Source organism: Melopsittacus undulatus, chromosome 1 (genome assembly GCF_012275295.1).
Source record: "Melopsittacus undulatus isolate bMelUnd1 chromosome 1, bMelUnd1.mat.Z, whole genome shotgun sequence".
NCBI classification, from domain to species: domain Eukaryota; kingdom Metazoa; phylum Chordata; class Aves; order Psittaciformes; family Psittaculidae; genus Melopsittacus; species Melopsittacus undulatus.
The window spans coordinates 11991978-12018267 of record NC_047527.1 but is presented as its reverse complement, the minus strand read 5'-3'; the positions used below and the strand labels follow the sequence as shown (position 1 = coordinate 12018267).

At 44.1% G+C, this 26290-nt stretch overlaps 2 protein-coding genes across 2 annotated transcripts; one reads left to right on the top strand and one right to left on the bottom strand.

The window, feature by feature from the left end:
* The first annotated feature begins 1905 nt into the window (after positions 1-1905).
* Positions 1906-10307, top strand: RNF139 (ring finger protein 139). Its single transcript, XM_034067859.1, has 2 exons — positions 1906-2277; positions 7194-10307. Exons 1-2 carry the CDS (start codon positions 2097-2099, stop codon positions 9002-9004), a joined length of 1992 nt encoding a protein of 663 aa, XP_033923750.1. The 5' UTR covers positions 1906-2096; the 3' UTR covers positions 9005-10307.
* Positions 9777-26270, bottom strand: TATDN1 (TatD DNase domain containing 1). The gene is made up of 12 exons (XM_034067868.1): positions 26171-26270; positions 24886-24951; positions 24225-24274; positions 22257-22320; positions 20968-21111; positions 20830-20872; positions 16450-16535; positions 16285-16325; positions 14878-14954; positions 14182-14252; positions 13172-13298; positions 9777-10033 (listed from the first exon to the last, which is right to left on the bottom strand). Exons 1-12 carry the CDS (start codon positions 26190-26192, stop codon positions 9931-9933), a joined length of 894 nt encoding a protein of 297 aa, XP_033923759.1. The 5' UTR covers positions 26193-26270; the 3' UTR covers positions 9777-9930.
* Positions 26271-26290: the final 20 nt, after the last annotated feature.

Sequence of the window (26290 nt, the reverse complement as noted above, 5' to 3'; positions counted from 1 at the left end):
ACACTGCCAGGGGTGGAGCATTCAGAACTTCCCCAGGCAACCCATTCCAGTGCCTCACCACCCTCACAGTAAAGAATAGGGGTTCTTTACCCCTAAATAATAGTGGGTTTATTCGATTTATATATATATATATATATATATATATATATATATATATAACTGAAGTGAATTCAGTAGAGGTAAGCTCGTGTTACAAAGTTGAGTCGGGTTTATTATTCCTCACTTGAAACCCTGTAGTGCAAACTGCAAAATTAGAAACCTCCAGTAGGTGTCATCTTCCTACATACTGTACACAGGATAATCGAGTTTTGATTCCTTTTATTGAGTTTAAATGAAAAGAAGGAATCTTAAACACTGCCACAAGTTTTCTGAAGAACAAGCGTAAAGAAATGTATTAGATTGAGCTGATATGCTTCACTAGCACTAGGATCTCTGGTATGTTTGCAACCTGGAACTGCTTATGCCCAAAATAATTTGCAGATACCCATGACTGTCCTTACATGCCTAAATAACATCTGTAAAATATGCCTGTAAATGCACCTATTTAGACCGGAAAATCCATTTAATAGATTCCATTTACTCCACATGTCCTTGAAGTGATATAAATATGTATTACAGCATCACCTCTGATCCTGAAGCCTAACAAAACAGATTTAAGATCCCCTTTACTGATGAGGATATTAAATGAAGTTGAAAGGGGCTCGGGAGGACAGGGAATTCAAGTACCCAGACCTGCTTGATTTACAGCTCTTTTAATTTCAAATCAAATACTTTTATTCATATCCAGCATCTTATACTTGATTGAGGTGTAAAATTATTCAGGTAAGTCTGCATCACTGTGATTCAGGCATCTTCAAATCTAAGTCAAACAAGCACTTTTGACATTTTAAACCCTAACCTCTGTTATTTGGCACGGGGATACTAGGTCAGAGTTATGCCTTTCAGCATGTGATTACACTTTGTCCATGGCTTTTGTAATACAATCCTTTAGCAATCCGGCAACATTTCTGGCTTTGTTAGCGCAGGACATTGCTGAGGACAGTTCCTGTGCAATACTGCTGTTGGCGATCCAAAATCCTCTGGAAACAATGGAAGGATTTCCAAGGGCTTAAGTCACGGACTATGGAGGCTGATGAGAGGGCTGAGCTGCGGCAGGTGGAGCTGGTGCGGACACTGGCACAGGCCAGCAGGGCAGATGCCAACAGGCACACAATAGACAGGGGTGGCCTGAAGCGGGGTTTGATTTGCCCAAGCGATGGGGTGCAAAATGCCCTTTTCGGATGGACTAACGTTGCTTACACGTGTGCGTTTAATTTGGTTTTTAATATATTTTTTATCAAGTCAGCCTGAGGTTTCTAATAGTCTCTATATCTGTGTCTTCGGTAAAGATGAATGAGGGAGGAAACAGGTTTCAGACGAAAATACCTTTCTTCCTCACACGATCCCGGTCTATGGCCATGCGCTTAGGGAGAGCTTTTGACTCACACCGGTCAGGACAGGCCGTTCTGCGCACCCCTCCCTCATTAATCGCTCATTACACTCCCAGGTGAACGCCTCACCGCGCGGCGGGGCAGGATTTACCTCAGCGCTCCCGCAGGCCTCAGGGCGGGCTCCCTGATGTGAACGGGCGGGGGGAGCCGAGCGGGACAAACGACGCCCCGGAATTACGAGGCTTTGTGATTGAGAACTTGTAGGAACGTGACGGACAGGCCCGTGGGTGTGTTTGATGTAATGGCAGACGGTGCCTGCTCCTTGCCCTTCGCTCCCGCAGACACGCCTGAGGGGCAGCGAGGAGCGGGCAGCGCCAGCCCCCACCGCAGGGAGAGCCACGGGGCCGCCTCCCCTCTGGAGTCAGGGGCGGGTCCGCGCATGCGACGCCCGCGCGGCCCTGCCCCGCCCCCGCGGCCCGGCTGGGGCCGGCGCTGCCGAGGGAGCGCAGAGGAACATGGAGGCGGCGGTGGTGCCGCGGGGGGCCCGGGCGGTGGGCGCGGGGCGGTAGCGAGCGCTGCGGCCGCCTCACCTCCCCTCCCCACACCCCCAGCCCTCCGCTCCCTGACAGGCCGGAGGAAGGAGGCTGCGCGCCTCCCTCGCAGGGGATGGCGGCCTCGGGCCCTCCGCAGCTCCCGTGGCTGCGGCTGGGCCCGCGGCTGCGGGCCGGGCTGGAGGTCGCGCTGCGTGTACCCAGCCTGTTCCTCATCGACGCCATCTTCAACTCGGCCCCGCTGCCGGGGGGCTCCGTGTGCGCCGCGCTCCTGGGCGTGCTGCTGCGGCTGCTGGGTGAGGCACCTTCCCTTCCCCTCCAACCCGCCGCCCTTCGCTGCCGGCCAGGCGCTGGGGGTCGGCATCCCCCGAACCCCCCCCCGCTGCTGCCCACCCCGCTGGCATTATTTATGGCCGCAGGCGGGGCCCGGCGCCGCTTCCCTCCCCGTCCCCTCAGCCCACCGCACTGTAGCCGGCTGCTGTCGCGGCCTGCCTTCCCCTCACCCCACCCCTGCTCTGACCCCTTCCTGTCGCCTCCGTCCCCCTGCTCTGGGCTCTCTCAAGTTCCCGTTCGCTTGGATCATCTCCCTGATCCCCGCTCGGTGTCCGCTTCCCCACCTCGCCTCTGTCCCCGCAGTCCCGGCGGCGGGGCCGGCTCCTCCTGCCTGTTCCACCCCCCCCCCCCCCCCCCCCAGCGTGGCGTTGTCGCTGTCGGGAGCCGAGCCGCGGGCTGCGGCCGTTGACGGGAGGGTGCCCATAGCCATGTGCGCGGGGAATGGGGGCCGGGAGTCCCCCCCCCCCGAGGGCTTCCGCGGCGGAAAACGTGGGGCTGTGGGGTTCGGTTTGTTTGTGTTCAAGCACTCTGTGGGATCTTCCCGTTAAACACTTGGGTGAGGAGTAGCAGTTCAGAAATGCCGGTATTTGGTTCCCAAATGAAAGAGAAGTCTCAAATTTGGTCATGGTTATTTTTAGTAGCCTGGGATGAAGGCTGAAAATCACGGGTGTAACTAGGTGATACTCCTTCGGTATTGTTATCTTGGGTTCTTACATACACTCGGTTCTGTGAACTGCTGTAGCGGTGATGCTGCATTGGATGTCACGTCTGGAGCTGGGAATGCTGAGGCAGAAAGGAAAGGAGAATAGAAAATAGCAACAGTTCTTTGCAGGCCTGTGGCATGCTGATCCTGTGTTTTGTTTGATGTTTAAGAGTCGGAAAGGAAATAGGTGGTGTGGCTGTTGGGATAGGCAGTGGAGAAGAGTGGTTAAAAGGGAGGGTGCACAGTGAGCAGGCAGCAGTGATGGCATCGTTGAAGTTGAGGAGTGGAAGGGAAGAAGTAAAGGATAACTTGCCCCAAGACAGCAGAGAGTGGAGGGAGAAGAAAGCAGCAAAGCAATGCGGATGCTTTATTTGGGCAGCTTCCCCTTTGGCAGCTGGAGCCTGGGAAGTGGCTGCTTGGTGAGACGTGAGGCTAAGCAGGTCTTGCCTCACCTTTGCCTGGCCTGGCAGCTGGTACCCACAGCTCTGTGACCACAGGGAGGAGGAGGGGGTTCTGTCTCCCAGCTTCCCATTTGCTTGACCCTTTGTTCCAAAGTTCAGGAATTGTGAAGAGCGCTTCCCACTGATAATTCCACTTAAAAACGTGACACTGCAGTGCCTCACCAACTTCATTTAGGAGTCCCTTACTGTATTTGAGATACTTTTCTAAATTTCAAGGAAATGCCTTGAAATTAATCCCACGTTAATAAGAATGGTGGATATATTACATGATGGTCTCAAATGCATGATACTGGGATCAACAGGTTAAGGTGCTTTTCAGGATTGCAGTTATATAATCACTTTTTTGGAAAGGTTTGGGAGAAGTGGGTAATCCCTGCCTCCTGCAAAAGATCTTTGGGAGCAGTTTATGCCAAGAGACTTATCTTGTACTTTGAGACAAGTGGTCTGTGGTTCTTGGCTTTACGAAATTAAAGAGAAATTAAACATAACTGCTTAAAGATGATGTTCCTTCCATGTGGTTCAGACAACAGGGTGCTTTTGCATCTATTTTTTCCTCATCTAAATTCAAGGATTACAGGGTTGGGGTTTTGCTGCTGTTGGGATAAACGGAAATATTTATTTTGGATCACTCTGTATTTAAAGAGGGGTAAGTTGTCCTTTTAGTTACCATTTGCAGACTTTGAAAGACTGATTCCCTGTCTCCCCTGTAGCACAGTATTAGGATAAACACACAGTTTGTTCTGTAGATAGAAAGATTGTAGCTCCATAGAGATCAATAGCTTTCAGGGGTGATATTGAACAGTGCTGAAACATTTTGGGAGTAGAGCTCTCCAGGACTGGGGACAGACATTGGGATGGTTCTGAAGAAGTTTTACTGCAGGATTCCTCATTCTTCCCTCACTTATTTTATACACAAATACATGGAGTTACATGTGGCACAGAACCAGCATCTCCAACTGGAGCACAGTCCTTTAATCTGATTAACCTTGCTTTGTCTCCAACACAGTTGTTTACCTTTCGTATCTTGGCATGGGTGTTTTAACTCCCATTCCAGCAGAACCACGACCCCCAGGAGGTGAAACTGTCATTCAGGAAGGAGTCCCTTCTCAGCAGGGACACAGAAAGGGTACTGTAAATACCGGAGTCTGTAGAAAGATGTGGGAGCAAGTGGAATGGCTGGGGCAAGGGGAAATGTAATATGGCAGTTCCACATACTTAAAATACTGATGTGTAAAGGTAGCTGAACCCTGCAGCTGGCTGAAAGTTGAATCCTCAGCAGTGTGTTACTATAAAGACGTTGACGAGTGGCAGGAATTAAAGGGGGAAAAAATGATGGGGAAAAATTTATTATTATAACACTAGAAATGGGTTAAAAGGAATTGCTCATGGCTTGATTAACTGCCGTGTTAGAGGCCATACTAGAGACAATTGGTGATGAGGTGGCACAGTGAAGGTGAGCAGCAGTATATATAGAAACATGAGACAACTCTCACCAAGGGAGGAACTGCAGCGTTTCCTGCCAGAGGGAAAGTGGGAAAAGATGGGCTGCTTGGTGAGCATTTTGCAGGGCAGTGGGAAGCCTTCTCATGGCAAGATGGACTTAATGACATGGAGACAAGGGAGAGGAGAGCTCACCTCTCTTTCTGAGATTTCAGTTACCTCCTGTGGTCTTCCAAGGCTCCTTTGGGTTGTCTGGACTTTTCCACACAAGTGTTGGCAGTGAAATGCTGCACCTTGTTAGTTCCTCTTCAGAGGAACCAGTAGGCCTAACTCTGCTCTTGACTTGTAGTACTGTGTTTAGGGCAGTCTTGCAAGTGAAGTGATTGTGTTTTGAGGTGACCTGTAGCACCTAAACCCAGGCCTGCCTGCTACTGAAACTGCAGGGAAGATAACTAGGCTTTGTTAACAGGTGTGTTTGAGAGCAGCCTGCTCAGTGCAAAACGCATCTCCTTTCCCTGAAATGAGCAGAACTGGGTAAATATGGAGCTAGTTACAAGTCTGGGAGCCTTTTCTGTGATTGCCAGGAAAGGACAGAGGGGACTGACATATCTGGAGCGTTCATTTCCCAAAGGTGGTATGTGGTGTGCAGAAGGCAGTGAAACCGTCCAGCTGATGTTAAAGCAAGTGCTGTGTGTAAGGCATGAGTATTCAGGGGTTTTTGTGGCAGAGCTGAGCCACGATACAAAGTACTTTCTGGAAACTTACTGTGGCTTTTCCTCAGTTTACTGCACAGTTACCAGGTTAATGATTAGTTAAGGAGAATGTTTTTGTATCGGCCAGTGCTGCTGGCAGGGAATACTGTAAAACTGCATTCATGACTTCTTTTGTAGTCTGCCTTTTGCATTGACCCTCTCCTGTCTCATTCAGTCATCCAGGCTGTTGGTTGTATTATTGGTTTTATGCAAGCAGCTGGCAACACTGCTGGTGGAATCAGATGCTGGGTCTGAGCACAGTCTTTTATTCCCATGATCTTAAAATCCCGTGGCTTACAATATATCTTTAAACACTTGATTATGGAGGATTTGGAACGATCTAAAGTACAATCGTCAGAAAAGATTGATGCTGTTCTCCTGCAGAAAGAGAATTACTTGCGATTTCATTTGTTTCCACATGGAAATTGAAAGAAACTTAAAATCAAATGTAAGCTGTAGAGGTCAAAATCTCCCCAAACTGATTTGGATGAGAAAGCAGTTGCAGTGACTGGAAGCTGACTGAGAGGCCAAAAACAAAAGCAGTGTGTTTTCTTAAGGTGATGTTTAAGGAAGTGAATGTAGCGATAAGTTCCATTTAATGTAACACCTGATAGGGCAGAGGCCTTACAGATGTAGTACATAGTGATGATGTTCATAAGCTGCACTACAGGAATTTACTGCAAGGTTGTAAATAGAACACAAAGGTACCATAGATGTTATGACAGGATTTCTCATAGGAAGGCACAGACTACCCAGTCATGGCCAGGATGTGTTCATGGTCAGCGTGAGGGAAAGGTGAGCAAACAGGAATTTCAGGATCTGAACCTGATGTCTAACAAGGAGGATGCAAGTTCACACTGGCAGGGGCAGCAGGTGCAGGTTTGGATTCTGTGTGCAAAGGACTTGTACTGTGGAAGGTCTTCTCTATGAAGACTCTGTTTCATGCTATCTTATCAGGACTGAAAGCAAAGGAATTGGAAGAGCATCATCTTCCCCCAGTAAACTACAGCAAGTTTTCCCTATTTTCCCATTAGGGTTAAGCTAAACTGATGACTTACCTTTAGTACTCCAGCTTGGTTATCTGTAGTTAAGTGCTTTGATCAAGTGAATTGGGTGACTTACTATTTTATTCATTCCTTATTACCATGTGGTAGTTCTTTTCTGCTTTTAGAACTTAACTACCCTTAGACTTCAAGGCTGAGGCTGAAAGGCTGGGAGCTGTCACTGCTCTGGTCTGAGACTGCAGATGACCTTTATAAGTGACTGCGATTTACTGCTTGCATTGCTTTGCACTGCAGCTGCAGGGAACAGGCATATTAAATGCAGAGCTGAAGTCATCCTCTGGAAAGGATGTCTGTTCTGAAAGGATGAAAGTTGTTCTGGAAAGGGCCCCATTGGTAATGCAGAGTTATGAGTGACTAATGGCGAAGTGATACATGAAATTAATGTAGCTCCAAAGCTCATAGGTTACAGTCTAGTGTTGAATTTCTGCTGAGAACTAAATGACTTCAATCTGTTTCTAGGTGTCTTTGTCTCCAGTGTTGTTCTGGTCTTACAACAGCGAGCACTTTTCAAGTTTTATATGATCGCCTCGGCATTCCTGCTGGCTGCAACTTCAGTGTTGGTGAATTACTATGCTGCTTTGCACATAAACTTCTACAGTGCCTACTACACAGCTGCATTTGGAATCCAGATCTTCCCTCATAAAGGACCTTCACTATGGATGGCGCTTTCCATCCTTCAGCTGACCTTCGGAATTGGGTATGTTACACTGCTGAACGTGCAGTCCATATACTCTCAACTCATCATCCTGGATATACTGATTCCTGTCATTGGCTTGATTGTTGAATTACCTTTAAATGTCCGGCAGATACTAGTTTTTATTTCAGGCCTGGTTCTGACACTAAACACCACAGCCATTTTGGTGATGAAAATTAAATGGTTCTATTACTCGGTGCGCTATGTTTATCTGCTGGTGAGGCACATGTATCGCATTTATGGATTACAGCTCTTGATGGAGGATACATGGAAGAGGATTCGGTTTCCAGCTGTACTGCGTGTCTTCTGGCTAACGAGACTTACAGCCCAGGCTGTGGTATTAACATACGTTGTAAAGATGGCTGAAACTAATACAGAAGAGAAATTCTTCTTGATATCATGGGATAACTGCTGGGAACTGCTCTGCAGCTTGATCATAAGTGGGTGTGACTCCACTTTAACTGTGTTAGGCATGAGCGCCGTCATCTCCTCCATCGCGCATTACCTGGGGCTCGGCATCTTGGCCTTCATCGGCTCCACTGATGAGGATGACAAAAGGCTGGGCTTTGTAGCGCCCGTCTTGTTTTTCATCTTGGCTCTGCAGACTGGTTTGAGTGGACTGAAACCAGAAGAACGATTGGTTCGCCTGAGTAGAAACATGTGCCTTTTGTTGACCGCAGTCCTGCATTTTATCCATGGGATGACAGACCCTGTGCTGATGTCTCTCAGTGCCTCCCACGTGTCATCGTTTCGCAGACACTTCCCTGTCCTGTTGGTTTCCGCTTGCCTTTTCATCCTACCAGTTCTGCTCAGTTACATCCTCTGGCACCACTATGCACTAAACACATGGCTTTTTGCCGTGACGGCATTCTGTGTCGAGCTCTGCCTCAAAGTAATAGTTTCTATTACTGTTTATATATTGTTTATGATTGATGGCTACTATAATGTGCTATGGGAAAAACTTGATGATTATGTCTATTACGTTCGGTCAACTGGCAATATTATTGAGTTTATCTTTGGAGTGATCATGTTTGGGAATGGAGCTTACACAATGGTATTTGAGTCAGGCAGCAAGATCCGTGCCTGCATGATGTGTCTACACGCGTACTTCAACATCTACCTGCAAGCAAAGAATGGCTGGAAGACATTTATAAACCGCCGGACTGCTGTGAAGAAAATAAACTCACTTCCAGAGGTAAAAGGAAGTCGGTTACATGAAATAGATGATGTCTGTGCAATCTGCTACCATGAGTTCACCACCTCTGCACGCATTACTCCATGCAACCATTACTTTCATGCACTTTGTCTTCGGAAGTGGCTGTACATCCAGGACACTTGCCCCATGTGCCATCAGAAAGTGTACATTGAGGACAAGGAAAACGCCAGTGTTTCCAACAACAGTGGGTTTGTGGCACCCAATGAAAACCCTGCAGAAGCTGCAGAAGAAGCTGCTGATGCTGAAAATGAAGTAAATGAAGATAACGATACTTCTGACAGCGAAGAGGAAGACAGTGACTGTGTGGCACAGCAATTGACTGAGACTCTGAATGCTGACTCTGACTCTCTTGGTGAATAATGCCCTTTACAAAGCCCTGAGGTATTTGTTTAAAGTTGACTTCCAACAATAAAAGTCTCACTTTGTAGTTCTTGTACTGAAGCACAACAGCAGTATCTCAGTGTTGAGTCTGTGAATGGTGGTGGTTTACTGTGGTGTGTGCTACTGTAAATATACCTCTGATTTTTGCTGGTCTCTTTCATGGCCACCTGAAAATTATGTACATTATTGTACATGGAATAAAACATTTTCACATGTTTTTAAGATGGTTGGAAAACTACTCTTTAATTGATGTAGTGACAATGCTGTGCCAAAGACTGTGTCCCAGTAATCCCCCATCAATGAGTTCTGGATGCAAATCAAAAATACTGGTGAAAACAGACTTGAGCAGGTCAAATCGGTAATGACAAGCCTGAGCCAAAGCAGCTTTACTTACAGACTCAGTATTAGCAGAGCTTTAGTGCTAAAAACTAGTGAGTTGTATTTAAAATAAGTAAAAATTTAGGTTGGTTAAGTGTAATGTTATAGCACCTGTGTGTGTGGTGGAACAACAGGCAAAACTGCAATAAGCTTTCTGGTGAAGTAGCACAGCATGCCAGCCATGTGTTAAACACTGCTGAATTAACTACCAGTAATAGCTTGAAGTGCTCTGCATGTGAATGCAGCAGCCTGGTATTCATCTTTCAATGTCTACAGGTGTTAGTAGGGGTTGCTTGTTTGGGCTGTCCTTGAAATCAATCCTCAATCTTGCTGAAAAGGAAACAGGGCTGAGAAACTGCACCAATGCAGAGACCACCTTTTCAAAAGCAGCTTTAATCTTGTACCATAGGGAAAAAAATAAAGCTACATACTGGCTTCCATTGATAAGAACTTGCAGATAGGATCATTTTTAAGGTTTTGCAATATACTTAGTAAAGTTATACTGAATAAATGTAAGAAAAACAACTTTATATATTTGGAAAGAAGACTTTAATAGTGTTGTTATATAGAGTATTGGCCAACTCAAGCGGGTCATCTTCTCTTACTGCTGCCATTATTTCCAGTATTTGACTAAAAAAGAAAGATTGGTATTAGAAGACTGACACTCAGACCTGAACATACTGGAGAGTGCTGCATGTGTATGTACAAGTCACTTAGATTAACCCGGAATACAAATCTATGCTGAGGGCAACAGGGCAGGGGCTCAGCTATGCAAACAGCTTCACTTCTAAGTCACTAGCTGCCCTTTCCTTCACACCGAACACTGTTTGCGCACTGGTACAGACTCAACTTTGGTCTTTTGACTTGTTTGGAGGTAATTAAACAGCTTTCTGGTTCAAAGAGAGTGTCGTTTTGTGGGTGTCTTTATCAATGGTCTTCCTTTTTCAGAGTGAAAACTAGAAGCCTTTCAAGGCTCAGGCTGTGCTATGAATTAACTGGTCTGTGGCAAAGCTTAAACTCCAGCTACAGCCCTACCTGAGAGTAGAGCTGCCAAAGGGACTTATTGCTCCTTCCCCCTTCTCCAGCTTAACTGTGATTAACACATTCATATACTTGCAGTCAATGTTAAATGAGCAAATTTAAAGGGCCTGTAGCCTTGAAACAAGCTAAGGAAAGGAGGCAAGAAAAATGGGATGAATAATACACCAGGTAACAGAAAACCAAGCCATGCTTCTTCCTCTGTGCTTATTTTCTTGGTTTTGTATCACTCTGAAGAAAATGAATATTCTGAACAGTTCCTGAGATGTGTTGAACTTTATTATGTTTTCTATTAGTGTATCAGAAACTTCATGGTGAAGAGAGTAAGCAGCTCAAGCTTGGTCATAGGGCTTGGTACTTTTGGATCTTGCAGATCCTTTTGAGGAAGACTAATGGAAAAAGTTGCTCTTAGCAATTACTATATGCTAATACTTTCCTCCATGCTGATCTTTCCCATTTCATTGGCCCCTCCCATGTTTTACAGCCAAACAGCTTCTTGATTTAAGGGGATGCTCCACATGATACAGAGTGATATCTGGCTTACACAGAAATAAGTAACAAAGACCAAAGAATTCATACTTGAAGAGCTTTGGTACAGCTTCCATAACTAGCCCCACTAGGATGCCGGAGGATGCTGTATGTTACTGCATCACTGTAGAGGAAATCAGTAAAGGAAAAAAGAAAGCCTCTTGAAAGCTTTTTTATGTTTGTTTGCTTAATTTTAGCCACAAGGGGAGTAGTGCAGTGCTAAAAATATATTAAAGATCAGAACTGAAAGGTGTCCAGCACCACCCAAAAAAGACAAGTGCAAAATTCCTCCTGCCAACTGAGCTATATCAAACAGCCTGTACACCCTAAACGTGAAATACCCTTTGTGGCCCGGGTCTTACTTTCCCCTCATGCCACATCTTCCTACTTGAGAAGCCACAATACAGCAGTTCTCAGTTGCCATATGTGATTTTTCCTAAGGTTGAAGAGTTTCTCAAGTCACTGACCTGCAATTAGTACAGGTTACAATTGATGTTAACAGGACAATAATTTTTAAATCAGGGTGAACTAAACAAGATTTTGCTTCACAAAATGCAGCAGAAGCCAAAGCACAGCAGTTGGGTACTGCTGCAGGACAGCCTCCCTGCATTTCCAGCTTGGGGTTTCTGAAACACCCCATTAGCTACAGCTGAGGCAACAGACAAAGGCACAGAGTGGTGTTAGCACATACAGGCTGACAAAGCTCAGCAGCAGAGGCCCTCCCTCCACTTGTGGTCAGATAAATGTTCTCAGCTGAATCTCTTCCTACTCCAAAATCATAGCCTGACACTAGGAAGTCATAAAGCACTTCTGTGTGTGCACTGCATGTGTAAAAGAACAATAAAGTCAGTTTTAAAGTTACTACAATCCAGGTAATTGCCTAAGGTGTACCTAAACACTCAGAGATGTCACTGTGTAAACTATGCTTCTAGCATTATCAGTTGTCATCCGAGTTTCTTCAGGTCTCCTAAAAAAGCCATAGAATTCCCTTCAGTTCTCAGCTAAACTTGTTTTGGAGACACCTTACTGAATACCTGGATTCTTTAGCACTATCCTAAGCAGTATTTCAGAAGCTTATTCCAAACAAGCAACTTACACATCTTTGTATAGAAAGACAATGAGACTTCACAACAGTAAATCCCATTCCTGATCAAGTACATGGGCTTTACTCCTGGGCAGGTGGAGCTGTGAGCTTCATCTGATGTCCATGTATTCATGTACCACACCACAAGAAACTGTCCCAAGCTCCCTGTCACAAGGAGCTGATGACTGAGCACATTGACACAATTCACTGACCTTAGTTGTGAAATTTGGGCATTTCATCTGTGGGTGCTATTTAATGGAGAAAACTGAATGGTTTTGCTTTTCACACCTCAGTGAAGAAGTGCATGAAAAGGCAGCAGGAGATGGTTTCTGTACTTTGTAACTGCCCAAAACCCCTGGAGTTTTCTGCTGCTGTTTTGCACACTGACTGCTGTTACTTGGGTCTGACCTTCACAGGAACAGTTCTTTTTAAGCACAGTGGCAGAATGAAGAGACAACCCTAACCACAAACCATGTTACAGCAGTTCCTGGCACCAGCACCCCTCACTGCCTCAGTACTGCTCCCACCAGCGCTGCTGGATCAGAACAATCACCAAGTGCAATGTTACTTCACAGGGTTTAACCCCTTCTCCAGTGTAGCAATGAAAAGATAAAACCAGCGCTGGTTCCACTTTCAGGGAGCTTTTTACACCCAGAATTCCTGAAGTGGGAAAATTAAAGACTTACAAATTTGCCCACAGCCTACAAAGCAACACCAGGCACAAGCTTCAGTACGTTTGGAATTCATTTCTCTTTACTATATTTCCAGTGAGCTGATAGACAGGACAAGGGGTAATGGGTTCTGGCTTAAACAGGGGAGATTTAGGTTGGATGTAAGGAAGAGATTCTTTTTTTATGAGGGTGGTGAGGCCCTGGCACAGGCTGCCCAGAGAAACTGTGGCTGCTCCAACCCTGGCAAGAATGTTTGAGGCCAGGCTGGATGGGGGTTGGAGCAACCAGGTCTAGTGGAAGGTGTCCCTGCCTGTGGTAGGGGGTTGGGACTGGATGATCTTTAGGTCCTTTCCAACCCAAACTATTCTATGATTCTGTGATTTTTTTCTATTCCCCCCTCCCCCGAGATTTGAAGTATGTTAAACAACAGTGCAGCAGTACACTTACATTATATGGCAGGGTTCATTTCTGTCCTTCAAGCAGTGCCCTACTTCCCACTTCTTTTTTGTAGGAAACATAGTTTTAACGTATTTTGCTCCGGCATGAGTGTTCTTCACTCCACACCAAGGTGCATCTAGGTTCATGTGAGAAAAAAGAAAATGATTAGAGTACGCAACCATTTGATAACAGCAAGAGGCAGTTCAACTGCTTCCACAGACACGTTCTGGCAATCTCTAGCACTGACTTCCACTGCAAAATGGAACTGCAGAGATCTGGGCAGTTTAATTTCTCCACAATCTTTGGATTTGGTTTTGATTTTACATTTTACAAAATTAGCAGCAATAGCACATGACACTGATTTCCTCTGACATGATAAGGACAGCTCCATACACTGCATGTGTCCCACACAAACTTCCTATACAACAGGGCTGTACTTCAGTAAGGATTTAGGCAGTTTGTGGTTTTCCTTTCTCAGCTACAGAAAACAAACACTGTATTTATAACTGCCACTTACTGGTAACTGAAATGAACATGCCATAAAAGCCCCAAACACACTCCTAGTCAGTCAACTGAAATCACTGCTCCTGAGGCCCAGGGGGAATTCAAGTGTTCCTCCACCTTATCCCATTAAAAAGCAGTTGTTTCCACAGACCATTACTGCTACTTGTAGCGAGCTGGTAGCCACTGCCCTGTGCTTGGCACATCTCCAGCAAGCCAGATTTTCAGCTATCCAAGCAGGAGGCTGGTCCCTGGGTTAATTAAAAACTGGGCTTGATGATTTGTCCTTTTCATCTTCCCCTGCAATGTCAGAACTGACACAGCAGCTCCTTCCTTCCAGAAGGCTGAAAAGGAATATTTCTGGAGCCTGTAAACTGCCTTCCCAAGTGGAGAAACAGCCAGTCCTGTTTCTGCTCCAAACTCCCTGGGTCTGGATTCTGCTTTACCATTGCTATACAAGCAAATCTCATTAGCCAGCAGTGCTTAAGTCACAAACTGACCAAGGTACAAAATCTTACCTGTCTCTATCATTAACCGCTCACTCGGAATTGATTTCAGTGTTTCCAAGTTGGCTTCTGTTTTCAGAGAACTAGAAAAGCAGAGTTTGGTTAATAAAATCAAACACAAAAGTGTGCAAAAGCCATTTGCCTGTCGCAATGCTCTGCAGCAAAGGCAGCTCCCTAAATTAATTCTGTTACTGAATAAAACCTGATTTAAAGTGCTTCCTGTAAACTGAAACTTCCCAGGAAAAGGCAGATTTGGAGAGCTACCGACTGGCTGAAGCTGTCCCACCGCAGGCAGCACATGCAGCCCCTGCCAGCACTGCCGGTACTTGGCACACACTTTGGGCTAGCTGAGTGCTGAGAATGCAGATGAGGCTGTTCAGATTACACCCACATTACCCCCGGGTTCGAGATGGCAGCTTCAAATGACGCTGTTTTCTAAACACCTCTCCGAAGGACTATTTCCAGGTTCAACAACCTTTATTTACAAACAAGGATTGACCCGAGGGCAGCAGAATGGACCCATGGCTGGATTAACTCATGGAGCTGAGAGCTTTTTATGGCTAACAGACTAATGAGTGGGATTCTAAATCCATCAGATGATTAAAAGTCCAACCAGCTCTGAAACCCTGACCTCATTGTTTAAAAGAAAGCAATGAGTTCACTGCTGCTGACATTTCAAAATGGCTTTATTTCTTGTGCAGAACTTACCAGCCATTTATTCCAATATAAAGATCCAAATCTATTATAGCTGCTGCTTCTTCCTTTGTGCCATCAAAGGAATGTACCTGGAATGGATATATATAGATGCACACATATATACAATGCATGTACTTAATTTAAAACTCCAATCATTTAAAAGTACGTTAGTTTTTATTTGTGTCATAAATACCTTTGATAGTATGTATGACACATAACACAAAGATGGGACATGGCTCAGCTGATTCTGAACTAGGGCAAAGTTCAGGCTGAAGGCGCTTGAACACTCCAGCAGCAGTGGCTACTAGGGTTTGTTAGTGATAAATAGGTGTAGAAAGAGCCTGTCCAGCATTACCACTACTGGCCCAGAACTGGCTCATAGCTGGGAGACCATACACAGGAAGTAGCCCCAGGCACACTGAATGTTTACAGTATTCCCTACAGGGTGCTGTCAGGGGCATGGTAAGAGCAATGTAACATTCTCCCCAGATTTGAGTCCACTGGAACAAAAGAGACAGTGTACTGGGGCATCCCAGGCACTGCAGAGCCAAGTGGCCGGTCACAAGGCACAAACAGCGTAGCACAGCTGGGAACTGCGGCTTCCCAGCCTGAGTAAACACTGTCAGCTCCCCCACACTGCCAAGGGGCAGTTCAGAGGCACTCCACTTCTGCACTGGTACAGGATTTGCAGGGTAAAAGGAAGGACAGACTGCACAGTGTTACCCAAAAGGATACACAGTACTTAGCTAGGGGATGGAAGTGGCTTGTGGTGACAAAGGGGAAACCTGAGATACTGCTGTGGGAGGCATGATGGCAGTAGATTAGGTACAATAATCCAAGCATTTACTGCTGTTGGAAAACCCTGCCATGAGGGAAACCTGAAAGAACATTGCTGGCCTTTCCTAACCATTTCATCCAAAGTTTTTCCTGTTATGCTTTTGAATTAAAACACACGGTCTGAATATCTAAAGTAATCAAAAGTTACATCTGGATCCAATTTGAAAACGATGTCTAATGTCAGAAGCAAATGTTTGAGGTTATGGCTTCCACGGGGAACATGCAACTAAATTATCTGTGGTCTAAATGCACTGCAATTACAGACACTGAGGAGCTGGGACAAGGCCAATGTCAATTATAAGGTGCTTAAACTGTCCTTCTGACAGGCCAAGAAAAACTGCTGGTGTCAGCTGCAGGGCTTTTTCTCAGCCTATCTTCTTACCTTGAAGAAAGAGCTGTTGAATAAGCCATGACAATAAAAATACTAGAAGGGACTGGAAAATACTTATTAACTAATAATAACTTAAACCATGCAACAGGAAGCCTGCCCAGATTCCATGACAAACAGGAATCTGCATGTTAAGCAACAATATTGACACACATGCATGTAAAAATGGATGCTATGCTGAAGTCCGTACTTACCACCCCTCCCACAAATCTATCTCTGTTTCTTCTCATTATGTCTATGAAATGAAATAAATACAAACATAAGACAGCTTTAACACAGACAAAGGTGAACGATTCAGGTTTCCCAGCTCTTCATATTCAGAATTTGCTCTGACTATGAAATTCCCAAGGAAAACTCACCTAAGAATTCAGTGTGTGAGTTTCTACAGTGGAGAAACATGGGCAGCTGTGTCTGCTCTGACAGGTCAAACTGCTTTTCAAAATACCTGTGAAATAAAAATCACCTTTAAGCAGCAATTCAGTGTAGGAGCAAATAACGATAGTGGAAGAGTTTTCTCCAGCTTTTGCCCTCCAGAACTAAAGACAGAATGAATGGATTTGCCATGCCAAAGATCTAACTTGTGTAGGGACTTGAAAGGAACTCTTTCTCATGGTGCAGTCACATAACTGATTGCTGGAAGACAGCTAAGGTGGCTGAGAGCATCAGTACTGAAGGATGCATATATACGTATGCTGAGCATGTACTCTTGTAGTTTGGGTGCTGGAGTTCGGGCTTGCTTATTTTTAATGAACAAGGAACTGACTGTTCTGTCCACAGCTTGGAAATGTCAGGAATGGGAGAGCATGGATCACACAGAGAACAGTATTTCAAGAAGCATCTGTAAATGGGGCAAGGCTGAGTGAGGAGGAAACACACAGACTTCTATTGCCTCAGACTGCATCAAGGCTGGCTGGGCTATACAGCAGCAGTCCACAGTTTCTGTCTGCCCTTCCATGGGGACAAGCAGATGAAGTCTGTGCTCTCTTGTGGTAAAACAAATACCAGTATTAGCCTTCTTACTTCTGCCCCATTCTGCCTGTCTTCACTCTTGCAGTCTTCCTGTTTTCCCTCCTCTCTGTGTCTGCATCCTTTCCTTTCCTCTCCATTTTATCTCTCTCCTACTTTCTATTCCTAGTATTCCCTTTGAAGGAGCGGTAACAGCGAGGCAGCCATCCTATGAGGAGACATTAAAATGTGGGCAGAGGGAAGGTAACTTGGTGGCCAGCTTCCCCAGGCAGTTTCCAAAGGAAGCCAGTTAGCACTGAACTAACCCATCACTTGTCATTTGCAGGTAGCTCTTCTTCAAGCACATTATCATTGACAGAGCCTGTCTGCCCTGGCATGCAAATTACCAACGCTCAGAAACACAGCAGAGGAACCTGTGTGTGGCAGAAAGCCACAGTGTACAGGTGACTCAATCCATACTGAATTTGAGAGATGACATTATGTGGGCAGAACAACACTGCTTGTTCCAACAGGCCAGGACACTATGCACCTATGGGAATTTTTGAGGTGTTGCTGTTAAAAGCAGTCCAGGACACAGGGAGCACACACATTTCACTGGCAAACTCAAACATCTACAACACTGCTGTGTACAACTCACATGTCAGTCAGGAGAGAGTGACAGCAAAACATCAGTTTGATTCACATTTTCCTGAAGGACAACGTGCTTTGTTCTGTGGAAATGTCATTAGTTTGAGTACTGCAGGTTCCAGTTTCTCTGCTATACGTTACCTGCCCTGTTCATCAGGGCAGGTCTTTGTGATAAAACAGGTGGGACAAACTGGCTGTAACCTTCAAAACTGACATGAGAATGCAGAAGAATAAATTACACCTACTTTGAATCTTCTTTGTCTAGACACTGTGCTTAGTTCAGCTTCTTTGACTAAATATAAATGTAATTTGCAACCCATGACTGCTCTTGTGGTTAAATAGCTACAATTGCCTGATTAGTGGTGCGGGTTTTTAAACAGAAGACGTTTTTCATATGGAAGCTAGGTTTTAGAAACTGAGTTGCAAATAACCCCCCCCCCCGCAAAGGGCATTAGGGTAATAATAACCCCCCATTCACCAAAGGGCAGTGGTCTTGAAAGTACAAAGTTTGGTGCCCCTACAAATGCAAAGGCAACTGAGGCTTCTTCCATTCCTAGCAAAAATTAAGCTAAAGAGAAAGGGCAGGAGAGTTCCCCCTCATGTCTGAAAAACCCAGACATAGGGTGATCAGAATGGTAACAGAGTGACAAAAAGAAACCAAAGAAACTACTTACAAAAGAAACTAAAACACCCTTAGAAACTAAACCTTAGTAGTTCCAGTCCTTAAGGAACAACCCTTCTCTTTGGATGAGCAAGGTGCCATTCAGTATAGAATCATAGAATAGTTAAGGTTGGAAAGGACCTTAAGATCATCCAGTTCCAACCCCCCTGCCATGGGCAGGGACTGCTGGTTCTGTATTGCTTCTCAGTAAGGAAGTCTGAAACATTTCTGTATAGCTGTTTGCAGGTTTAGTTTTGACCATCAAGTTCAAATGGTGTGGTATTTTCAGATTTGGGATCAAGGCACTGAAGGAGCTGAAGCAAACTGGCGTTGCTGAGGTAGACCTCCACACAAACCATCCTGGATTCATGGATGAAGAGCACTGCTTGTGATGTTGCTCACCCCCTCCAATTTGCTTAAGAAAACTCCTGTTTCTGTGCTGCTGTGCCCCACAAAGCCCTCCTGGGAGTACAGCAGATGTGAAATTTCTCTGTACTTATTAACCAGTGCATTTATAATGTGACCTTCACTGTAACACAAATGCAGCAACTTCCTCTAACTACCATTCAAATCACTACTGTCTGTTGGAAAAGTTATGAGAACAGAGAAGAATTTTGAGAAATAAAACTGCTTTGGGCTGCTTCAACAAAGGAATTTCATCTTTATTTGCTTCTCATCTTCATTAATTTTAAATCCAAGAAAAAGGGAAAAAAAATCTTCACAGGTGAAAATTATCAGAAGAAAATACAGAATAACTAGAAAATAATGATTAACCATTAAACAGATGTCCTGGGTTCAGCATCTGAGCCATGCCCAGATACCACTCACAGGGAAACTGCCATACCTCTCTCCTAGACAGCTGCTTGCTGCCTACCCCAGCAACTGCTACACCTGAACAATGGATCAGCTGGAAACAGTGAACTGCCTCCATGCACTGCATACTTCACCTTCCTTATTTTGGCTGATTTATCAAGCCTACATTGAATCTCCATCTGAAGAACTCACCATGAGTCATGAAAGCTAACTTGTCTCCAACTCCATAGCATTCAACTAGCAGAAATAAAACCAGCCCCAAACCTTGACCATGCTTCACACACACATGGAGCCGGGGAAGCTGCCCACTTAGAAAAAAGGAAATTCACAAATATTTGCAAGCATCCGGCCTCGTATTTCTTGCTTTCTGGGTTTTTTTTCAGTCAATCACTTCCTTCCAGCTGCAATGTCCAACAAGGGCTCTCCATAAGATCTCTTAGAAACTAGATCCATTGATTTCATATGATTTACTGAAATAGCTCAGGTAAAGACTTTCTGTCATTATCAATCTTAATTACAAAGGACTCACCTACCCCTTTACAAGTGACTTCTGTTCTACCCTGTCACCTCTTTCCTGACAACCCAATTCCAGTGTGCCTGATTTGAAGTTCTTCACTACAGGTTTTCAGCTGCAGCCCCTTGGATAAGGAAAATCAGTTCTTATTTTTTCTTTCTGTAACATCAAGGCAGTAAGGATCTTACAATACAATACTCCACCAGAGTTTCAATTTGCCACAGAAAAGAAACTGGTTATGCTCCAAGATGTGCTTTGCTGAACTTTGTGTACACTGATTTCTGCCAGGAACAAAAGTTCTGGCCACTTTGCTGGATATTTTACTGTATGACTGTAACATTATGAAGAAATTAACTCTACCTAATGCTATCATGCGGCAATTAGAGAAAAATATACAACCAAGCACTGCCCCCCAGTGACTGACTCACTTGGAGCAGTATAATTGATCTTGAATTTATCACTTGTATCTGTCAGACAGTTCCCTCTGTAGAGAGAGTTTCTCAGTACAAGAATGGAAGCTGATCTGAGGGGCTGCGCTTACCTCTTTTTGTTCAGTACCTATGTTGCATGTATTACTTGACAGATCTCTCCAGCTCCCCAAATCACCTTTATCACCACCTCTCAATGACATGCTCACAGCTAAGACCACCCCTACCTGATTTTTTTTCCACTGCTGACTTCTCCTTTTGACAGTGCTGTTCCCTTCCCCCTGTGCCTTTCACTCAACAACCCAATTCTTCTCTCACACAGTACACTTAGGTTATTTTCACAGAAACACAGAATGGTTCAGTTTGGATACAACCACCACAGCTCATCTGGTCCCACCCCAAACAGGGAAATTTTCCCCATGAATTTCTAAGTATTCTTGATTATTAGAAAGAATTAACCTCTGTCACACAGAGAAATCTACAAATTCTGATTAATTTAACAGAAAAAGACATGTTCAATCAGCACCAGGCAGGTAACAACATTCAGCACACAGCACTACTTGAATGTAGGCATCCTTCTTTCAAAATCCCAGTTCTGCCATAAAAACCCATCACCAACCATGCCAATTGCAGGTGTGCACCTGCCAAAATGTTACTTGGTAAAATACAAGAGAGAAAACACTCCTGAAAATTGGTACAAGTCAATGTATAGTCATCAAAAGTTTCTTACTTGAGTTGGACGTCCTTTGGGCAAAATTCTAATCTATCAAAATCTACAAATAGAACAAAAAACCCCAGTTAGTGTTTTAGGATTGTTTTAATACATGTCTAGAAAAATAAATACTTTCATTACTGAGCTAACACTTACCCAAGCCACATTCTCCAACTGCTATCACCTTTGCCTTGTTTTCTTCAATCAGATCTTTTAATTCAGATAAATACTGTTCAGAGCCACTCTGCTCAAATTCTCCACAGCGGGTTGGATGACAGCCAACTGTACTGTAAAACACATCTACAGCAAGACAGTATTAGCTTTTAAGGAAGAATAAATAAATATATAAGGTACAGACAGTATCTGTGTCTGGACTTTTATTGCTCAGCATTTTAAAAGAAAATTCCCTTTTAACATATTATCTTGGTGATGATTTTATTAGACAGTATCTCTAGTGGGGCTGTGTGGATTTTTAGTACACATTATTTCGTATACTCCCAATAGGACAACTCAAAGCTGGTGGAGTAATCCTCAATAAATCATACAATTGTTGAGGTTGGAAGAGACCTCTTGAGATCTAGAAATACATCTCATTCATAATGCTTCAGGTTATCCTCAGCTGGAAGATTTGCAGCCATCATGCCATTTCCCTTGTGTGCCCTACATTAGCTGTCACAGAATTCCACTAACATCCAGACTGATTTACTGAAGTATCTAATCTCAATTTCTTAGTGCCAAAAGGAACATTTCTGCTAAGTAACTTCATGGAGAATGTAGAAGAACAGGGGAAGGAAATGACTGGATAAGGCCCCAGCAATTTGACCTAATACTAAAGCTAGCCTTGCTTTGATGGAAGTGGGAAAGTGGATTGGATACAACCAAATTACCTCCTCAGGTTCATTCCAACCAACATTATTCTATCGTTCTGTTCATAAATAGTACCTTAACATATGCTTTAGTTCAAACACATATTTTAAGTAATTGGTGGAATGGTATTTGCCTAAAGAAAAAAGGAGAGATGCATTCCTTTCCACAGCAAGAAAAGGAGAGGCAAGAGAAACATGAAGACACCTCTCTTGCTCAAGCTGGTCATGGCAGATTGGCAAGTAAAAAACAAACAAAACAACACCAAAACCATACATTCCACACAGCTTATTTCTAGAAATAAGCCTTGGAACAAAATTTTTATTCCAGAAATTCCCTGAAATTTCTGTTTTTATCTAGAAATAGAAATTGCAGGAACGAAGGATTCCTTCCAACAGCCAGGGATCTAAAGAGCAACATACAGCCACTCCCACACAACGCATTCAGACCATTCTGAAATAGTTTCCCGTTTTACTCTGAGATTCTGTAAACACCTCCAGGGATGGGTCCTTTTGAACACTTAATTTTGAGTGGAGAAGGTTCTATTTTTTACTGACAAGGAAAGCTTAAAGTGAAAATACCATTTGTCTGTGCCAGCTGCAATGCATCTTTACTGTCTTGTAGACTCCCACCTGTAATCAAAAACTTGGAAGAAGAAAAGTACTGTCAGTGAGTATGTTCTTCTGTGAACATCAAACAGACTGCTTAAGAAAACACTGAGATGTAAATAAGAATCTAGACAGAGAACATCAGAAGAGAATTACTAATGTATATATAACAATTGCATAAATCAGTAACAAACCCCAGTGGTCCTCAGGAGCTAATAAATACACTAGCTATCAAAACCTCTTTTTTTTCTTTATCACATATCTTCTACAATAAGGATTTAAATCATTAAAAGAGTAAAATACTTTTATTTGCAGCAACAGCTTCAGTAGACAACAACTCAATAAACATTATTTGCATTCAAGAAATGATACTCAGAAACATTCCCTCTGTCTTACACGTGGAGAAACTTAGAACTCCCAAACTCCCATAATAAGACATGAACAAGTAGATAAACCAACAAAGGACTTTGTATCAGAGTCAGGCTTACAAATTTAAGAGTTTCTGTCTCTGATCTTTTATTTTTACCTTCAGATCAAATGTTATTACACCAGAACTGTTGCTTACAGTGATTTTTGAGCTACCGCTTGCAGAATCTTGCACCCTAAGTCCTAACAAATCGTGACTACACTGCTTCTTCTGGACAACTTTTATCCCTACACATACTATACACCAGACAGGTCTGCACTACTGACAAACACATCCTAGCACTATCACCAGTAAAGCTGAAACTGGCTCAGTGTACATACAACACATGGCAAAACTTTACAAAATGTTACCATAAATCAGAAGCTATATGGAAGAACAGAAGTATTTTCAAATGAACAGATTAAGTTTCTAAGCAAGTAGAAACAATGTGGGATGGAACAGGCTTCTCTCACCATACAGGCCAGTAGCAAGACTGAAACAAACTAAGGACTGGGAACTTCAGAATTCTATTTCTGAATCTCCTGTGCCTCTTGAAAAAGTTAAGCAGCTGATCTATTTTTGATGGTGGCATTGAGATTAAACAGTACTTAACACATACACTTTTACTGTGTTTGTATCTGTATCTGCTGCAGTGTGGGAACTTCTTTTTTTGTCTTCCTGTTTATTTCTTACACAAAATTTCTGGTTTTCCTATCTGAAAGACTTCTCTTTACAGAGAAGTCTTTCAGCATCTTCTGAGACCCCTGCTCCTCTTCTAGAGGAGGGTTTATTTATTTCTAATTCACCAGCCTTATTAGTCCCATAGAACACTTTGTGGCATTATGTGTTGTATTCTGCTGTAATTCATACTTTTGTCTTGACAACTCATTCAGTTCAGAGAGAGATAAGGGCAGGCTGGACTACTGTGACTGCAGGAGTGTGGTGTACTGCTGAAAACACTAATTTCCAGCTAAGAGTAACCAACCTGCTCATAATGCTGCTGGTTTAATACACTTAGGACAGTATTTACTAGCAGACATTCACATGTCTCAATTGTGTAGAATTTATGGGCACTCCCAGCTCTTCTGCAGTTACCCATTTCCATTACATATAGAAACATCTGAAGGATCTCAATCAGAAGACTTTTTCAGCTTTGATCTATAGCAGTAACTGCTGAGTAAGAGTGTCACACAGGATACAAGAAGAAAGGAATAGTTGCCTACAATACAACTAGCACAGAAAACTACATTATTTGATTGCAGTAGGTCAGAGGAGAACACCTGTGTTGAAGCTGTACAGAAGGAATTATACATACATCTCATATATGATACCACTGAGCTTAAATAATCAGCATGTAATGATTTGTGCAAATGAAAGACAACGGTCAGAACATTTTTGCCTCATGCTATCACAGAAACTTACTGCATTTTTCACTGCAAGGTCTAGAAACATTTGGTTGAATAGGGGAGCACTAAAGACCCAAAGTATTATAAAGCAATTTAAAATATTAAAGAAAGTTTATTATAAGAAATCACCTTTTTCACACCAACTTTGACTGCTCTCTCCACCACATCCAAAAAGTCATCTGTGAAAGTGCACAAAAATGTCATCAATTGACCTGAAGGTTTAGCAACATAATTAACTACTTTTTAACTAAAAAACACTTTAATGCAGCCAAAATGATGATCATGAAGAATCTTTAAATCACATTTGATTGATCTTGATAAGGCAATAACAAAATGACATAACTGAAGCTCCAATTTAAATCCAAGAAGTCAATGGAAATTTTTCCATACACTTTAGGAGACTGTTTGGCTTTACATCTGTATCTACAGGCCATGAGAGCACAAAATAGGATGTTATAATTAGTAACTATGATTCAGCAATGCTTTGATAGTTTATTGCTCACAGTTCTCAAGATTTGTCCGTGCAATCCTAACATAAACAGATCAGAATTGTCCACTTTGCTCTAAAATGCACATTACCTCTGTAACAGCTTAACAGCAATGAAGAGAATGTGTTTTGCTCGATCATTTAACTTATTTTGTCTTGCTTTCTTCTTCAAGCCTAGAGTAAATAAGCATCTAGTTTTTGAGGAGAAAGAAACCCAACCCTCTAACCTCACATTCTGACATCAAAAGGTTCTATTTTAATGAGAGGGACCCTGTGTTTTAGCAGGTACAAAGCAACATTTACCTTGATGTTTTCGTGTTCCCCTGTAGATTCCTCTGAACACAGGATCTGTCAGATTAATACCAATATCTATGAAAAAAACAAAGAATTTTGATCATATGGTCACTCTACACTTAGACAAGTTTGATACTAGAGGGAAATTTCCTCAAGAACAACCAGCCACTGGAATAACCCCCCCAGGAAGTGGTGGATTCCCCAACACTGAACTCTTAACATTTGGCTGGACAAGCTGCTAGGACATCTAGTCTAGGTCAAGCTTTGCCTGGAAAGATTCATAGAAATCACAGAATCAACTAGATTGGAAAAGACCTTTAAGATCATCAAATCAGACTGGACCAGATGACCCTTGAGGTCCCTGCCAGCCTGGTATTGTACGATTTCATTCTGAGTACCAGCCAACTAGGGAAGACAATGAAAGTATCTTAACAACCCCAACTATCACAGGCCATATAAAGCTAAGCGACTTCGTAAGGGAAGGAGAAGTGCAGCACTTTGCATCCATCCAACCTCCGCTCAGCAGGAGCAGCAGTGCACTGCCTCACGAAAGCTGCCTGTTCTCCCCTCTTCTGCCCAGGACACCCAGTGTGAGCAGCACCAGGGACACCTGCAATGCAGTCACCGGCCGGAGTTGCTCCAGCCCCTTCTCTCTCGGCCTCCAAGGCGTTCGTTCCCCGGGCTGCAGCCTCCCCGACCAGGGGGAGCCTGGAATCAGGCACACCCACCTCTGCATATGCCAAAGCCACCTTTGGAGAGCGGTTTCTAGTAGGAAGGGAAACGTTCCAATATTAGGCTTTTCAGCCACACGTAAAAAGCTTCAACCTGAACTGATCTTCGGAAGTTATTTACGTATTTCCTGCCTCAGTTCTAAAGAACATTTTCACCCAACTCCATGCAATTGGAAACAACCACAACTAACGCGCCAATGCGAAAAACAGAGTAAGAGATTGCCAGAAACCCGAGCTCACGGATAACCAGAAGAGCCCCAGAGCAGCTCCTCAGTGCCCTGCTATGGCAGAACCGTTCTCAAGCACCTCTTGTAAGCTCAAAGCCAGCCCGGAGACACGGAGAGGGACCGCAGGCGGTGACGAGCCCTGCATGCCGGGCAGCCGGGTCACCAGAGCGGCCCCCGCCCGCCGCGCTCGCCCCTCACGGAGCGGAGGGTACAAGCGGTGGCTCCCTTAGCCCCATAGCGGGCAAGGTACGGAGGGACCCGGGGTGAGGCGACCGGCCCGGCCGGGGACACAGACTCCGAACACAGCCCCTTTATTCCGCCCCGCTCCCCCCTCACCGATGAACTTGGCTCGGCTCATGGCGGCGGCTCCGGCTGCAGCTGCGGCTCCTGAGGCGCGGCGTCCTCCACGTTCCCGTCACCCCCCGCGCGCGGCGTCCTCCACGTTCCCGTCACCCC